Source organism: Dunckerocampus dactyliophorus, chromosome 1 (assembly GCF_027744805.1).
Source record: "Dunckerocampus dactyliophorus isolate RoL2022-P2 chromosome 1, RoL_Ddac_1.1, whole genome shotgun sequence".
Classification (NCBI taxonomy): domain Eukaryota; kingdom Metazoa; phylum Chordata; class Actinopteri; order Syngnathiformes; family Syngnathidae; genus Dunckerocampus; species Dunckerocampus dactyliophorus.
In genome coordinates this window covers 837,808-855,874 of record NC_072819.1, presented here as the reverse complement: position 1 = coordinate 855,874, position 18,067 = coordinate 837,808, and the positions used below count along the sequence as shown (strand labels likewise).

At 44.7% G+C, this 18,067-nt stretch overlaps 1 protein-coding gene across 2 annotated transcripts in view; it reads right to left on the bottom strand.

The window, feature by feature from the left end:
• The window catches only part of vps16 (VPS16 core subunit of CORVET and HOPS complexes), a 22,768-nt gene extending 4,701 nt beyond the window's left edge, over nucleotides 1-18,067 (bottom strand). The window contains exons 1-23 of one of the 2 annotated variants that reach the window (XM_054798432.1): nucleotides 17,891-18,067; nucleotides 15,054-15,142; nucleotides 12,566-12,657; nucleotides 12,302-12,430; nucleotides 12,091-12,235; nucleotides 11,915-12,030; nucleotides 11,719-11,841; nucleotides 11,573-11,628; nucleotides 10,990-11,079; nucleotides 9,818-9,989; nucleotides 6,412-6,543; nucleotides 6,202-6,329; nucleotides 5,475-5,510; nucleotides 5,297-5,405; nucleotides 5,092-5,226; nucleotides 4,903-5,011; nucleotides 3,500-3,597; nucleotides 3,315-3,419; nucleotides 3,163-3,240; nucleotides 3,018-3,104; nucleotides 2,855-2,937; nucleotides 233-329; nucleotides 50-153 (exon numbers count right to left, since the gene is read on the bottom strand). In XM_054798432.1, coding sequence (XP_054654407.1) covers nucleotides 50-153; nucleotides 233-329; nucleotides 2,855-2,937; nucleotides 3,018-3,104; nucleotides 3,163-3,240; nucleotides 3,315-3,419; nucleotides 3,500-3,597; nucleotides 4,903-5,011; nucleotides 5,092-5,226; nucleotides 5,297-5,405; nucleotides 5,475-5,510; nucleotides 6,202-6,329; nucleotides 6,412-6,543; nucleotides 9,818-9,989; nucleotides 10,990-11,079; nucleotides 11,573-11,628; nucleotides 11,719-11,841; nucleotides 11,915-12,030; nucleotides 12,091-12,235; nucleotides 12,302-12,430; nucleotides 12,566-12,657; nucleotides 15,054-15,142; nucleotides 17,891-17,940 — 2,363 coding nt within the window. In that variant the 5' untranslated portion in view covers nucleotides 17,941-18,067. The remainder of the gene's footprint in view (nucleotides 1-49; nucleotides 154-232; nucleotides 330-2,854; nucleotides 2,938-3,017; nucleotides 3,105-3,162; nucleotides 3,241-3,314; nucleotides 3,420-3,499; nucleotides 3,598-4,902; nucleotides 5,012-5,091; nucleotides 5,227-5,296; nucleotides 5,406-5,474; nucleotides 5,511-6,201; nucleotides 6,330-6,411; nucleotides 6,544-9,817; nucleotides 9,990-10,989; nucleotides 11,080-11,572; nucleotides 11,629-11,718; nucleotides 11,842-11,914; nucleotides 12,031-12,090; nucleotides 12,236-12,301; nucleotides 12,431-12,565; nucleotides 12,658-15,053; nucleotides 15,143-17,890) is intronic. The other variant, XM_054798442.1, reaches the window with a different exon arrangement.

Here is an 18,067-nt window from a genome sequence, read left to right as displayed (position 1 = left end):
GAAAGGTTTTCTAAGCCAGCATGAAAAGAAGATGGGGGGGTGGTCTTACCCCACGGCCAGGTGAGCTTTGACCTTCTGCTCTGGTGCGACTCGGGAAAGATACTTCCTGGCTTCGTGCTTGTTGTTCCTCTTCATGCACGCCTCCACAAAGGCCTGCACACGCAAACACACGCACGCGTTCTTCAGGGAAGATGTCATCCTTCCTTTAGCTGGGGGTGGGGCTATCACTCACCAGGTAGCCAATAGGAGACTTCTTACTCTTGGAGAACTTCTCCAATTCTTCCCACTCCTCTTTCTCTGCCAGGGACTTCACCTTCAACCACCAGTACCTGTGCGTGCGTGCACACACACACACACACACACACACACACACACACACACACACACACAGGTCACATGACTTCCTCCTGCCATCGCTCCTCCACGCTTTCATTTTACTAACTTTCATAACAGGGTGGAATACTTGCAGTGCAGTAGTACATGGTGTATCTGCAGTAGTACATGGTGTAGTAGTACTGCAGTAGCACATGGTGTAGTAGTACTGAGTAGTACATGGTGTATCCATAGTAGTACATGGTGTAGTAGTACTGCAGTAGTACATGGTTTATCTGCAGTAGTACATGGTGTAGTAGTACTGCGGTAGTACATGGTGTATCCACAGTAGTACATGGTGTAGTAGTACTGCAGTAGTACATGGTTTATCTGCAGTAGTACATGGTGTAGTAGTACTGTGGTAGTACATGGTGTATCTGCAGTAGTACAGTACATTGTGTAGTAGTACTGCAGTAGTACATGGTGTATCCACAGTAGTACATGGTGTAGTAGTACTGCAGTAGTACATGGTGTATCCGCAGTAGTACATGGTGTAGTAGTACTGCAGTAGTACATGGTGTATCGCCAGTATTGAATAAAAAGCAAGCCTAAGCCAACCCCAAGAGTTTCAAGTCCATGTTCCGAGGGAGGGGGCCAGCCATGCTCCGTGTGTCCATTGTGGAGGGGGCTGATGGGGGCTGAGGCCGTGAGATGGTGGGTGCCTGTCGTGGTGGTAATCCAAGAATCCGTTGGTGGACACCAGTGGTGAGAGATGGGTCAAGATGAAGGAGTCCTATCGGGTCTTTGTGGCTCAGGGGACTCTTGGGGGCAGCTGACGGGTACCAGCAGGCCAAGCGGTCTGCATCTCTGAGAGTCGCTGAGGTAAAAACTGGAACATGGGAGGAGTTCGGAGAAGCCATGGAGAACGACTTCCACAGCTTTGAAGAGATTCTTGACCATCATCCACCATCTCAGGAGGGGGAAGCGGTGCATGGTCAACACCATGTATGGGGCAGGGGGGGTGCTGCTGACTTACACTTGAGATGTTGTGGATGGGTGGACCTCCTCAATCCCACCAACACGTCGTCCAATGAGGAACAGTGCCTGGTGGCTGCATGGTGGGATCTCCTGGGGCTGAGGTTGCCGAGGTGGCAGCGCCCTGGGGGTGGATGAGATCCGCCCGGACTTCCTTCAGGCCCTGGATGCTGTGGGCGTGTCTTGTTGACACGGCTCTGCAGCATCATGTGGGCTTTGGGGGCGGTGCCCCTGGATTGGCAGGAGGTGTGTTCCAACTATGGTGGATCTCACTTCTCAGCCCCCCTGGTCAGGTCCATTCAGGGGTTTTGGAGAGGAGGGTCCACCGGATAGTTGAATCTCTGATTCAGGAGGAGTGGTGTGGTTTTGGTCCTGGTCGTGGAACTTTGGAGCAGCTCTACCTTCAGCGGGGTCCTGCTGGGAGTTTGCCCAACCAGTCTACATGTGTTTTGTGGCATTCCATCGTGTTCCTCCAGGAATTCTGTGTGGAGTACGGTGGGAATATGGGGTACCAGACCAGCTAATTCAGGTGGTTGGCATTGCCAGCAATAAGTCGGACCCGTTTCATGTGAGGGTTGGACTCCTCCAGGGCTGCCCTTTGTCACCCATTTGTTTCATGACTTTAAGGATAGAATTTGTAGGTGCACCAGGACGTTGATGGCTGCAGGATCGGGTCTCTGCTTTTTGTAGATGATGTGGTCCTGCTGGCTTAATCGAGCCGTGACCTTCCACTCCCACTGGCCTCACTGAGTCCATGGCTCTCACCCAGAAAAGTGTGGAGTGCCCTCTCTGGATCGGGGGTGTGATCCTGCCCCAAGTGGAGCATTTAAAGGACCTCGGAGTCTTGTTCACGAGTGAGGGAAGGATGGAACGTGAGATGGACAGGTGGACTGGTGGGGTTCAGCAGTGATGCGAACTCTGCATGGTCCGTTGTGATGAAGAGGGAGCTGAGCCCAAAGGCAAAGCTCTCAATTAACCCCCCCATCTACGTTCCTACCCTCACCTATGGTCATGAGCTTTGGGTAGTGACTGTAAGGACAAGACGGCAGGTACAAGCGGCCCAAATGAGTTTTCTCCGTAGGGTGGCTGGGCTCTGCCTTAGACATAAGGTGAGAAGCTCTGTCATCCGGGAGAAGCTCGGAGTAGAAGCACTGCTCCTCCGCATTGAGAGGAGTCAGATGAGGTGGCTGGGGCATCTGGTCAGGATGCCTCCCAGACGCCTCCCTCCCAGTAGGAGGCCTTGGGGGAGACCCAGGACACGTTGGAGAGACTGCATCTCTCAACTGGCCTGGGAACGCCTCGGGATCTGCCAGGAGGAGCTGGACTAAGTGGCCGGGGAGAGGGAAGTCTGGGCTTTCCTGCTTAGGCTGCTGCCCCCATGACCCCACCTCAGATAAGCAGAAGAAGATGGATGGATGGAAAAAAAAAGAGGAGCAGCAAAAAAAGCAAAGTATGATGATGATAGGCTTTTTCAGCCAGAAGAAAGATGACTGGTTAGCCTTCTCACCTTTTGTCAGGTACTTTGAAGTCTCTGTAAAGTTGATCCGTCTGCTTGTAAAGTCCCAACACCAGCAGAGTTTCCATGGTAACCTGGACAGGAAGTGACATCACAGCATAAAAAGCTGATTGGTCTCGTCTGCCCATCCGCCCCCACCGCCTCTTTCCTCTACCTGCAGTGACAGGCCCAGAAGCCCCGCCCCTTTCTCATCATCCAGCTTCTTCTGGAAACGCAGCAGACGTATGTCGTCTTCGGTTGCCTGCAAAGCGGATGTGGAGGTGAGGTGACGCGCGTCACAACGCGCCCACAACTCTTACCTTGGCAGCAAAGTCGTTTTTGGCTTTGTTGAATTCATCTACGGCGCTCTGAAGCAGCGACAGACGGCTGTCTAGCCTCTACACACACACATACACACGGCTTTTCATGAGGTTCAAGGTGAGGTCATGTGACTGGTGTCTGCAGGTCAAACCTTCTCTCTGTAGCTGGCGGACACGTAATAGTTGGCCAGCTCCTGATGGTCGTCATCCTGGTTGTAAAGATCCCTCAGCGTTTCCTGTTCCTGCACTTTACAGAACTGACACGCACACACGCACACAGGTTAGATGATGTGGGAGTCACATGACCAAGCATGATGCAGGAAGGGAGAAAGAGAACCTGTCTGTAGAGACTCAGAGCGACAGGCTGGTTTCTTAGAGTCATGAAGAAATCTCCTCTGTTCATCTCGTTCTTCAAGTAAGTGACTACAGTGTACACTGCACACGCACACACACACACACACACACACACACACACACACACACACTCTTCAGGTCAGAGAATAAGACATGATGGCATAGCCACTCATCTACATTGGGTTTTACAAACAGGTGACAGGCCAAGCTATCTAGTGAAGAGACCACTCCGACATGACGGAACGTACGGGTCTTCTCAACGAGCAGCATGTAATGCTGTGGACCCCTCCCCCATCTCAAAGCACGTCTTGTTGGTGACCAAGGACAAAAAGAATGCTCATTTGCACTTCTAAACATGGTTGGCCCACCACAAATAGATTGCAGTCTGCAGGAAACACTGGCGAGTATCTTGGTGGAAGCATTTTCCTTCAGCGAGGACACACACACAAACATGATAGCAACGATAAATAATCGTTGTACATTTTTCATCATATTATGACTTTATTCCCAAGATAATTCTTCCAAAATGACATTATTTTGCTTCCAAGATAGTTTTTATGCTACTAAAATGACATTTTGTTCCTCATAATATTACCAGTGTATTCTCATAAAGTTGTGACTTCTTCCCTTTGTAATTTACAAAGTAATCTTTCTTCCTGTAATTTTTCTTCTCATAGTATGTTGACTTTATCCCTGCAATATTGTACCTTTGTCCACAACATAATATTCCAAAAATTACAACTTTTTGTGGGGGTTTCTGTTTATTTATTTCTTACTTTTACTTTAGGAACATATTTTTTCTCTTTGCCACCAAAATTCTCATAAAATTGAACCTCTTTTCTTGTTAGAATATGACTTTTTTCTCTTCATATTTTGACTTTATTCTCGTAAAGTCAAAATACAAAGACAAAAACTTTGTACTGTAATCTAACCAGAAAAAAGTCTCCATTTTACCAGAATGATGTTATATTATGAGTAAAATGTCATTGTAGTGGCACAAAGGTGAAATATTCAAGAAAAAATACATTTTTTGAAGTTGTAATATTACGAGAAACAAAACAAAAATAACATTTGCAATGTAAGGTTGGGGAAAAACTTATATGAATAAAGTCATAATATTAAAAATATGCAAGAAGAATGTTGTACTATTTGGAAATGTAAAAAAGTGGTGGATAGGAATGATAAGTGCCAAAGCTGACACTACGTGTACTGTACAACTATATACTACATACTGTACTTCTCAGCATGTTTGACACAATATGATGAAAGTTGCCTATTTTTCACCATGTGGCCCTCGCTGCTCTAGTCCCAATCCCATCCTTCCAATCTTTGGACCAAGGTGTTGACATGCATGTGAAAGAGCTGGGATGGGATGGGAGTACCCACCCAGGTCGGTATCTCCGCTCTCCACGGCTTTACTGAGAGCCAGCTGACTCCTCTTCATCTTCAGCAGAAGAGGAACTTGCTCGCCGGACCGAGCCTCCGAGTCCAACAGCTAGGAACACAAAGACGGGCGAGTGAAGAGATGAGCGCTCTGATGGCTTCCTACGAGGGTAGGAGGTAGGAGTTTCATACCTTAATGGTGAGCTCCGTGCGCCCACATTCATACGCTTTGGAAGCAATGTGCGAGTACGACACTCCAGGAGAGTCTCCCACCTTCACACACACCGCCCTGGCTATGGCCTCGTCTGATAGGTCCTTCTGCTGCACCTAGCCACACCCACGAACACGGGGTGAAAGGGAGCTGTGGTTGGGGGGGAGGAGTTAGGTCATCACTTACCTTGCAGGCGGCCCAGTGCTTGAGGACTCTGCTGACACCCTGATAATCTGGAATCTTCAGGTAACGGCAGATTTCTATAGCTAACGGATACATTTGACGGTACACCAACCTGCACGCACACGCACACGCACATGACTGCACTCAGGTCCAGTAGCAGGTACAGCTAAAGGTGATTTACCTGTCAATCAGCACCTGCAGGGTGATCTGTTTGAATCTGACATCACATGTCAAGGAGCGTGTCAACAATCACAACCAAAATCACTCAGTGAACAGGAAGTGGAGCCTCCGTTAGCGTGCTTTTCCTTTGACGTCTACCGTTTGGGCCAACATTTTGCCTGGGTTTGTGTACATTTACAAGTTAGCATACGACATTACACCGTGCGTGATGTCACATTATTAATGCACACCCTCAGTCCAACTGTGTTCTTCATGTATTTCTGGACTATAGGGGTGTTATTTCACTACAATACTCATATTACTCATTTATTCTGATAAAATTGCAACTTTTTTTCCTTAGAATATGACTTTTTTCCTCATAATATTTGGACTTTTTTCTGGTTAGACTACAGTATTCTTCTCTTCATACATTGACTTTACGAGACTAAGGTCAAAATATGAAGAGGGAAAAAAAATCATATTCTAACAAGGGAAATAAAATCACCAAACATCCTTCCTTGTTAGCATCCTGTTAGCTCGCCAATATGCAGGGAAAAGATAGCAGAAGTCAGCTCTGTCGCCCGTCTGATGTCAACAGGCGTTGACACACATTAGCATTAGCAGAAAATTTGTTTTCAAAGCTGTACATGCATAAAACTATTATGCATATAGATGATGAATGACAGGGATAAATGTACATTCAAGGGGACTTTCATTGATGAAGCGTATGTGTGTGTGTGTTAGGATACTGAGTGTGTGTGAGTGGCAGACCCACACTGCGCTCTCTGACAGCATTCAGCACACGCAGCTCTCGACACGTCGACACAAAGTGCTCGGGACTGAAGTCTGGCAGGAAACATTTACCGAAGGACGCCGCCTGGTGGATGTGTAGTCAAACAGTTCAAACATACACCTTCCCCCCTCATCAACAACAATGAATGGTGTGTGTGTGTTGTTACCCGTAGCAGGGATTTCTGGGTACTGGGGTCGTATTCATGTCCTGCTGCCTCCACACACTGCCTGACAGCCTCTCCCAGCATGCTTTGCTCCTTGACTTCACGCAGGTACTCATCAGCCTTTTGACTGGACTTCTACACACACACACACACACACACACACACACACACACACACACACAGACCTGAGTTGGATTCTCCCTTGGGCATTTCTGTGTGGAGTTTGCATGTTCTCCCCGTGTGTGTGTGGGTTTTCTGGGTACTCCGGTTTCCTCCCACATTGAATGTGAGTGTTTGTCTACAGACCCTTTCCAAAAAATTAGAATGTCATGGAAAAGTTGTTTAATTTCCATAATTCCATTCAAAAAGTAAAACTTTCATAGATTATAGATTCAGGGCCCACAATTTAAACAATTTCAAGTACAGTCAAACTTGTATATAGCGGCCACGAGAGGGAGTCTGCAAAAGTGGCTGCTATAGACAGGTGGCCTCTATAGACAGGTTGGCGTCCAGTTTGAATGTTGACCAGTAGAGGAAAAAAATTTTAAAGAAAGGGAAAAAAATAATAATAATAATGTTGACCAGTAGAGGGCACTGCGGACTGCGGATAAAATTTGTACAGCACTACTAGGCTTGTTATTATCATGGTTCATGGTTCATGGTTTTAATTCATCCTGAACATGCATGAGTCAAACAGTAGCACATCACATAGTACAATTCACAATTTTGCATGTCCAAAAAGGAGTAGGAAGAAGCAAAGCTTATTTAATCCTACCCCTCATCAGTTTCACATCAGTTGCAATACATTTATTCACCTCTTGTTCTTCCAAGTGTACTTTGTAGGTCTACATGACAATGTAGTGCAATCATAGCCAAGGTTTTTACTTACTAAAAGGAAGCTAGAGGCTTAATAATAACTAATAACTGATGAAATACTTCAATTAAGTACAACCGAACTCAGTTTTGCTCCCGCTGCCGCATGCATGCTAGCCTATGTTTTTTTTTATTGTAGCGTCGCTGGGAGCACGTCCTGTTCCCAGCCTACTTTGCGGTAATGTTTTGGTGCAAATGCTCTTAAAGTTACATGTTTGACCAGGAAATAGCAAGAAGACGGCTTTTTTATGTGGAACAACTGACAGTTTGTGTGGATCTTGTGAATGATTGTGACTGAGCTAGGACTCAGTAATTAAAGTCTACACACGACGGCTTCATTGATTGAAAAACAAAACTTTTTCGTGCATGAAGCTTCTACTTGAGTTGGTAATTTGGCTGCTATATGCAGTCAGATATTGACCAAGGGAGACAAAATGGGTGGCTGCTGGGTGCGTTGGACAGGTGACTGCTATACACAGGGTCTATAACATGTAAATTTGCTGGGGGGGATTTTTCAGTGGCTGCTATAGGCAGGTGGCCCTTCTATAAAGGTGGCCGCTAAGACAGGTTTGACTGTATTTATTTGTTTATGTTTACGTAATTTGGGCTTCCAGCTCATAAAACCCACGAAAACAGGAATTCTAAAAATTAGAATACTGTGAAGAAATCACCATTTACTTCTCAGTTTTTGCAGGAAAAAAAAGAAAGAATTTAAGATCACATCAAATCAATCAAAATATGGTACTTTCAAAACGGTATGTCAATCTTCAATACTTGGTTGGGAATCCCTTTGCCTTAATCACTGCCTCGATGCCACGTGGCATTGAAGCAATCAGCCTGTGGCATTGCCTGGGAGTTATGGAAGCCCAGATTTCCTTGATGCTTGCTGTCAGCTCTTCTTTGTTGTTGGGTCTGGTGCCCCTCATTTTCCTCTTGAGAATACCCCATAGATTCTCAATGGGGTTTAGGTCCGGTGAGTTGGCTGGCCAGTCAAGCACTGTGATGGCATGGGCATCAAACCAGGTTTTGGTGCCTTTGGCGGTATGGGCAGGGGCCAGGTCCTGCTGGAAGATGAAATCTGCATCTCCATACAGATCCTCAGCAGAAGGAATCATGAAGTCCTCTAAAACATTCTGGTAGACTGTTGGGGTGACCTTGGATTTAAGAAAGCAGAGTTTACCAACACCTGCACCGGACATTGCACCCCAAATCATGACGGACTGTGGATATTTCACACTGGACCTCAGGCAGCTTGGGTTCTGTTCCTCACCCGTCTTCCTCCAAACCCTTGGACCTTGATTCCCAAATGAAAGGCACACTTTACTTTCATCGGAAAAGAGGACCTTAGACCACTGGCCAACAGTCCAGTCCTTCTTCTCCTTGGCCGCTTCCTACGTTGGCTCAGGTTCAGAAGTGGCTTGACCCGAGGAACCCGACAGTTGTAGCCCATCTACCGGATGCGCCTGAATGCCTCATTCCACTCTTTCTGGATCTCTGCCAGATTGTTGAATCTTCCCTGTTTGATAATCCGCTGAAGCCCACGGTCATCTCTTTTGCTGGCGCATCTTCTCCTGCCACATTTTGCCCTTCCTCTAGACTTTCCATTGATATGCTTGGACACAGCACTCTGTGAACAACCAGCCTCCTTAGCTAAGAACTTTTGTGGCTTACCCATCCTATGGAGAGTATCAATGATGGTCTTCTGGCCAGTTGTCATGTCTGCAGTCTTCCCCATATTGAACCCAACTGAGACAATTGAACCAAACTGAAGCAATTTAATGACACCTGGGGAAGCCTGTGCAGGTGATTTGAGTTTAGTAGATGATTAGTGTGTGACACTCAGTTTAAAACATTCATGCCCTGCAAAATTTGGGCTGATTTCTTAACAGTATTCTAATTTTTTGAATTCCTGTTTTCGTGGGTTTAATGAGCTGGAAGCCCAAATTATGTAAAAATAAACAAATAAATACTTGAAATCGTTTCAATTGTAGGCCCTGAATCTATAATCTATGAAAGTTTTACTTTTTGAATGGAATTATGGAAATTAAACAACTTTTCCATGACATTCAAATTTTTTGGAAAGGGTCTGAATATGTGCCCTGCCATTGGCTGGACACCAGTCCAGGGTGGACCCCGCCTGTCGCTACAAGTCAGCTGGGATAGGCTCCAGCATAACCCTGTGACCCTAATAAGACGAAGCGGCATAGAGGATGGATGGATGGACTTAGATTTTGACTCTTGCTGTGTCAGGTAGTGTACGTGTTGATCGAATGTGTTACCCCCGTCACAAACATCACCATGTAAATGTCACATGACCTTCTAAATACACTTAACATGATTAGAGCTCTCTAGACATGAAATAACACCACTATAGTTACCTGTTGTGAAATGATTGAAAGCTGCAACCATCAAGCCCGTGGCCAGTGTGCAATACTACATATCACCACAACCTCTTTGAGTGTGTCTCGTGTTTTCTGTTTACAGTCTTAAGACTTGATCATCTCCAAAGTGGCTGGAGAGGAAGCACTGAGTTTACCTCATACTCACGGTGGGCCTCCAGCAGCAGAGCTCCAGGTGCCATGGAGGCGATCTTGAAGATGTCCTGACACACAAGCGGAACCTCCTGCAGCAGCTCCTGATTGGCTCCGCTGATGATTCGAACGCCGTCCAGCTCTCCAACGCACACACACGGACTTTCCAAAGGGAATCTGCAGCGGGGTGAAGGGGCAAACGCTACTTGACAGACACCTGAAGTCAGCACCTAAACCAGGGGTGTCTAAACCTTTTCCCAGCAAAGACCACATAGTTATGGTATTGAAAACCTGTTTACCACCTTTTAAATACACTTTTTAACATCATTAAAGCCCTCTAGACATGACATAACACCCCTATAATCACCTTTACACTCCTACTACCCAATATAGTAGACATAATAAAGAGAAAATAAGACAATTAGGCATAATAAACCTGTTTACTGCCTTCTAAATACTCTTTTTAACACGATTAAAGCCCTCTAGACATGAAATAACACCCCTATAGTCACCTTTACACTCTTATTAGCCAATATAGTAGACATAATAAGAGAAGATAAGACATATTAGGCATAATAAACCTGTTTACTGCCTTCTAAATACACTTTTTAAAACGATTAGAGCCCTCTAGACATGAAATAACACCCCTATAGTCACTTTTACACTCTTATTAGCCAATATAGTAGACATAATAAGAGAAAATAAGACATATTAGGCATAATAAACCTGTTTACTGCCTTCTAAATACACTTTTTTAAAATGATTACAGTCCTCTCGACAGGAAATAACACCCCTATAGTCACCTTTACACTTCTATTATCCACAATGAATATTTATAATGTTAATATTGTAATACTATTCTAATACCAATGTAACTAATAATAATACTACAACTTTATGCTACTAAAATGACATTATTTTTCCTCATAATATTACAATATTATTCTTGTAAAATTGTGACTTTTTTCATTAGGTGACAACTTTTTTCTCTTCATATTTTGATTTCATGCTTGTAAAATAACTGCTGATTGTTCTATTTCTGCTGGGGAGGGGGGGTTTCTTGTTAAATTATATTTTTAGAATGTGTCCCAGGCCAATAAGAAGGCCCAGGCGGGTCTGTGCTTTGGACACCCCTGACTATACCCTAATGTTCACGCCAGAGAGAAAGTCAGCATACTGGATGATGTCATTACACAGTCCCACCACCAGGAGGAGCCGATCCCACACCATAACCACAGATGGCTGCTGGGATTTTGACCTGCGACACCTGGACACACACACACACAGGTAAGGTACAGATAGGGTATGGTAAGCAGGAAGGTGGGCATACATACATACATACACATATACAGGGTAGATACATACATACAGTATATGTATGTACTGTATGTATACAGTGGTTTGAAAAAGTGCTGATTTCTTATTTTTTGCATGTTTGTCATACTTGAATGTGTCAGATCATCAAACTAATTAAAATGTTGTCACACAACAACACTTGATGCAGTTTTTCAATGAAACTTTTAATTATTAAGGGAGAAAAAAATCCAACGCTACATGACCCTGTGTGGAAAAGTCATGCTTCCATTTATAACAGCAAGTCTTCCAGGTCCTGAAGCAGCAAAACAGCCCCAGACCATCATACTACCACCACCATATTTTACTCTTGCTATTATGTAGTGGGACACCTTCCAAAAAGTTCAACCTTTGTCTGGTCTCACTTTTCCACACCACTGTACACATACACACGCACGCATACATACCAGACCATCTGTTTGGGTGGGGTCCTGACTTTGGTGTCGGCTTCACTCAGGTTGTCCTGAAGACACATTCAGCTGTCATTCATCCAGCGAGACCACACCCCTCCCAGGTGGCACTTCAAATGTGACAAGACAACAAGGAGGTTCACCTGAAGGCTGGAGTAGCCCGTCCACAGGTGTCCACCATCGGTGAAGAGAGCCAGGTATTTGTAACTGAAGGACACAGCCATATTGACCACGTTGCCCGATTGAGGACTGAGACCTGGAGGACACTGACACCGAGGCCATGGCGGGTTACTTCCTGTCTGTCTCTCTGTGTACACCACACCTGTCTGTCTGTCTCACCACAGCCGTGCAGGACGTGTTGTCCAGGATGTAGAGTTCTGCCCCAGTGGCCAGTAAGACTTTGGTCTGGCGGTCCTGAGTGAGAACAGTCCAGCAGGACGGCGCCACCTGCAGGCCTGACATGCAAGACACACAACGTGAGGATATGTTAGGAGGGGTACGTGCTCACACGTTACCTGGGACTGTGGGTAACCTCCTCAGTTTCAGATCATTGATGTTGGTCACCAAGGTGAAGCGAAAAGAGCCTGTTACTATGGCAACGCCCGTCCCATAAGGAGAATGGAACACTTTGGCTTCTAAGGCCTGAGACTGGACCACTTCCTGCAAAAAGCAGGACATGAGGCTTAGAAGGCACGCGTGAAAGGTAACACGGCTCACACTTCTCACCTGTCCCATGCTGAAGTGTCTCTTGAAGGATCCAAACAGGTCGTAGATCAGAACCGAACCATCTTCTTGTACGCACAGCAGCTCATCACAGACGGTCCAACCCAGCTGAATGAGAGGACCGCTCTTCCACTAACACACACACACACACACACACACACACACACACACACACGTCAGCAGACTGGTCCATTTGGGTCAAGGAGAGATGCATTCATGGCTCTGGATGGGTTTGGATGTGGGTTCAGTGTCACCACGAATACTGACCGGAAAACTGGCAATCACAAGTCCGGAAGCAGAATAAATCTCCAGCTGAGGACGGCAACTTGGAGAACGTCTCAAAGGTTCTCTGAGGAGAGCTGCAACCAGCAAACAAACAAAAATAACTAAACAAAAGCTGACAAAAACCTTCCGTCATCAAGTACACCACATCAGAGCGTACTCACACCAGGCTGGGGGTGTCCAGGCGCAACCTGGGGGCTGTTTACTGCCGGCACCTGTTTTTTTTATACAGTTAACTCCTTCAATCAAAGGACAACCCCTTCAGCAGCGGCCATTTTCCACCCTATGTCTTGATCTTTCAAGGCACACAGATGATTGTGTTCTATGGCTGCATCAACATGGAACTATGGTTGGGCCATCACTGTTACATAAACCCTTCCAATAAGAAGAAAATGACGTATACCGGTAGAAATGGTAAACGTAAACAAGCCGCGTGGATGACCGTATTGACGCGTTGGCGCCTCACGTGCACCACAGCGATTCGGGCCCTACAATCTCCACCTTAACGGAGTCACAGAACTGGCCAATAAAAACACAATTTACCGTTCAACGCGGAATCTTGCGGAAATTGACATGATAATGCGACTGAAATGCTGTCATGGTGAGGGGAAGGAACGTTCGTGTGCAGAAGTATTTACTCGGCGGACCGCTGGAGCCACAAAGTCATTACGACCACTAACAACTAAACAGGTTGATAAACACCAGCAGAGGTTGCGCTTTAGCCTAGTTTAGCATGCTAGTGCGGGCTGGATGAGTATGTTTTACCGCTTTAATGGAAGGAGCGTTTAACGGTGCCCGACAACCACACTCAGCTTCTCAGTGTAAAAAGACCAGAAGCACGCAGCTCATCTTACAGACATTGTCAACACGCTCGTGACGTGTCGTTGCCAACGAATCGGCTCTAAGAGGCCGCTCTTTGAAATGTTGCGATCTAATGAGAAAAAGTTGCAATTTTAGGAGAATACATTTGTAATATTATGAGTACAAATTATGTCATTTTCGTAGCATACAGTTGATTTATTCAAGAGGTCGCAATATTATGAACACCAAATAAAACAACAGGTCGTCTTCATTTTTGGAAAATGACATTAGGGAACAAGTCAGACCGTGACAAAAATAAAGTGTAAATATTCAGGCAATAAAGTCATAATTACCAGAAGAAAGTTGAAATAGTAAACAGCAGAAATGACAAAAAAAGTCCAAATACATGTATTGTTGTACTTTAATGAGAAAACTTTGTCGTAATATGATGATCAACAAAATAAAGAATAAAGCTGCAACTGGAGGATATTTAGGTTTGGCAAAAATGATAACTTTACAACATCCATCCATCCATCCATCTTCTATACCGCTTCTCCTCATTAGGGCCACGGGGGCATGCTGGAGCCTATCCCAGCTGACTTTGGGCAAGAGGCGGGGTACACCCTGGACTGGTGGCCAGCCAATGGCAGGGCACATATAGACAACCAATCACATTCATACCTATGGACCATTTAGAGTCTCCAATGAAGCTAACATGCATGTTTTTGGAATGTGGGAGGAAACCGGAGTACCCAGAAAACCCCCCCACACACACGGGGAGAACATGCAAACTCCACACAGAAATGCCCAAGGGAGAATCCAACCCAGGTCTTCCCATCTCCAGACTGTTACTGTGTTGGCCAACATGCTAACCACTAAACCACCGTGCGGCAACTTTACAACAATGAAGTCCAAATATTAAGACAACAAATGTGGACTTCAATCAGAAGAAGTTGTAATTATGTATTGTCACAATATAATGAGGGAAATAATGTCTTTTTTTCCTAAAGTTGTAATTTTATGAAAAACAAACAAAACGACAAATACATTTGTCATTTTGTGAAATTAGGTTGCAGAAAAAGCTACAACGTTACAAAACAAAAATCTAAATATTAGGAGACATTTCCTGATGATTTTCCATTGTTTTAGTTTTGTTGTTAAATTCGCACAAGTTGATTTATTGTGTTGTTGTTTGTTTCTCTTAACACTACGACTTTAAAAAGTAACTTTTTTATGAATATTTCCATTTTATGCTACTAAACCGCTTATTCTGGTAAAGTTATTCGTTCTCTCGTTAGAATACAACTTTTTTCTCTTAACATTTTGACTTTATTGGTGTAAAATACCAGCAGATTTTTCCATTTTTGCTGTTGTTTTGTTGTTTTTTGTTGTTATAAAGTTTTCTTGTTAAATGATACAGTATTTTAAGAATGTTCCGCGGTCCGCATATTTGCACAATTTTTGGAGGCTCCTTAACTTGTGCCATTCTTCCTTTTTGTTAGGGTGGACTTTCTGGAGCCTCCATGACGTACGACAAAAAGACGACCAATGAAAGCTGGAAGTTGAATTTTTTTGGGAGGTGCACGTGAAGCTGTGCAGGAGGGTGTGGAGGGGGCAGAGCCAGCCGGCACGGCTGACACGGGACTGTGGTGTACTTGCATGGGGTGTGTACCTATAGGCCCGCCGTAAGGTGCCGCCGCCACCAAGCAGTCTTTGAGTCCGTCTCTCAGGTTCCAACTCATCTCGTACAGTTCCGTTTTACTGCACATACACACACATACACACACAAATAGTCAGCTCAACCTACAGTCTGTCATAGGGATGTAACAATGACCAATATTATCATTTCCTGGAGAAGCATCTGTTAGTTATGTTGTGTTTGTATCTCAAAGCACCAACTCTCATGTAAACAAAAGCTCTTGCTCTCAAAAATGGCGCCTGCCTGATGGTGTTCCCTTTGGAGCCATATGTGCAGCAAGCACTTAGAAGAAGGTTTGCGATGTTAAGCTTGGCCAAGGAAAGTACAGGGGTATTCTGCAAGGCCAGTTCAGTGGGTTAGCGAGCCATGTTGAGTGGAAAGCGGGACTTGCGTGTTCAGTGAAGGTAGCGCTCCTTTAAAGCAGCTCTGTCATGCTAAGTGAGGCTAAACTCAGAACTCGGCCCCGACCAGGTTACGTCCAGGCTGTCAGCTTAAAATGGGCTATGAAAGTGTCACCGTTTCAGTGTTTAGCACATTCGGAGATGGCGGCACCATTTATTCGGAACCTATGTTGTCAAAAAAAGAGCATTCTCTGATGACATTTTCGATCTATGAGCGAGATGAGATCGTCAGCCGAGGGAATACGCTAGCAATGCTCACACGAGCACAAGCAATAAAATGCAACATGAAATATGAACATTTAGGCTAACGTTAGCAGACGTATATGTCACAGCAGTACCTGCGTGAGTACTCAGCCCATTAGTCTCATGTTACAATATTTGCTGGAGGAATAAACACTGTGAGGTATCAATCTACTTGAAGAAAAGTGATGCTGTATCCAATAGCTTCACAACAGATACTGTATGCGTTCATTCCACCACAGGAGATACAGTCAAACTTATCTATAGCGGCCACTAGAGGGAGTCTGCAAAAGTGGCCGCTATAGACAGGTGGCCTCTATAGACAGGTTGGCATCCAGTTTGAATGTTGACCAGTAGAGGAAAAAAAAAAAAGGGAAAAAAAGGGGGAAAAAATAATAATAATGTTGACCAGAAGAGGGCACTGTGGGACTGCGGATAAAAGTTGTACAGCACTACTAGGCTTGTTATTATCCACGACCCACAGAACAAAGCTGTGCTAGTAATGTCTTACGCTTGTTTTTTATATTTTACTTTTTATACGGCAGAGTGTCATTACAGCTTTAGTTCATCAGGAAGTGACGGGAAGTGACGGTGGGCGTCCCGAGCAGGAGAGCTAGGCTCAGTGCTAGCTGTGAGTTTGGAGAGAGTTGGGAAGTGTGTTTATGTTGGCGTGGATGTAAAGTCCTGCAGTGTTCTCTGCTGTTAATAAAGCCATTAAAGTGCATCGGCGACGTGAGTCTCTCCTTCCCCACAACAAGCGGCATTACAGTATTGACCAGTGCACACCAGGAAATAAACGGTGTCATTTCTTACAGGCATTGGCTGGACAGCTATGTAGTGGGGCTTGTTTAACCTTTGCCTTGTGGGCAAGCAGGAAGGAGAGACGATGCTGAGAGATGTGTGTGTGTTCTGAGCTGCTGTCTGGTGGCCGCGTTCAATAAATAAAGTTGGCAGAAGCAACAGGAGAAGTTTCCTTCTTTGCTTCAGAGCTGAATAACACTGACAAGTTAACAGACTAGTAGCGAACGGAAAAGAAGACGGCTTTGTTTGTGTCGAATACAGAAGATGAGGACTTTGATGGATTTGTGGATGAGGATTGATGAAAAATAACGTGAGTACATTCTAAAATACTTCAATTAAGTACAACCCAACTCAGTTTTGCTCCCGCTGCCGCATGCATGCTAGCGTATGTTTTTTTTTTATTGTAGCGTCGCTGGGAGCACGTCCTGTTCCCAGCATACTTTGCGGTAATGTTTTGGTGCAAATGCTCTTAAAGTTACATGTTTGACCAGGAAATAGCAAGCTCAAAAGAAGACGGCTTTTTTATGTGGAACAACTGACAGTTTGTGTGGATCTTGTGAATGATTGTGACTGAGCTAGGACTCAGTAATTAAAGTCTACACACGACGGCTTCATTGATTGAAAAACAAAACTTTTTCGTGCATGAGGCTTCTACTTGAGTCGGTAATTTGGCCGCTATATGCGGTCAGATATTGACCAAGGGAGACAAAATGGGTGGCCGCTGGCCGCGTTGGACAGGTGACTGCTATACACAGGGTCTATAACATGTACATTTGCTGCGGGGGATTTTTCAGTGGCTGCTATAGGCAGGTGGCCGATCTATAAAAGTGGCCACTAAGACAGGTTTGACTGTATATGTCAGGTTACACATGATATCGGTGAAGAATTGGACATTAAGAGTTAGACAATATCGGACATCCCTAGTCATTATACTAACTATACCGTACTAGTCTTTTCATTGAGCAACATTCTTATGATCAACAATTTTTATGAAGTGAATTTTAAAACACTGCATTTTGGCTAACTGAATTTTTAAACTCTGCATTTTAATATAGTGAATTCTGGAATTTTGCTTACAATATTTTATTTATTTAAATTTTCTGCATAAAATTAGGTGTGTCTCACATGACTAATATTTACTATAAGCCATTATAATTATGTAAAGACAAGACAATGTGATGGATGACGTGAGTGAATTACGTATTCTATGTCGTCACAGGAGAGGAAAAAAGTACATTAGGACGGAAGCTATTAAAGTAAACGTTTATTATGAGTAGTAGTAGTAGTAGTAGTAGTAGTAGTAGTAGTAGTGATGTTTGCATCGGCCTCCTAATGTAGGACGATGACGGCAGGCGTACACAAACTCACCGGTAAAAAGCTTCTCCCAGCGGATTCCAGTTGGCTGTTATCAGCGCCATGTTCTTTTCCTCTTTTCTTGGGATGTAAAGTGGATTCAGGCTGACGACTGTGATGTACAATAATGCTTAATATGTTTACTTCTGTCCGATTGGCTTCAGTCAGCTGATCGCTCCTTCTTTGTCGTCT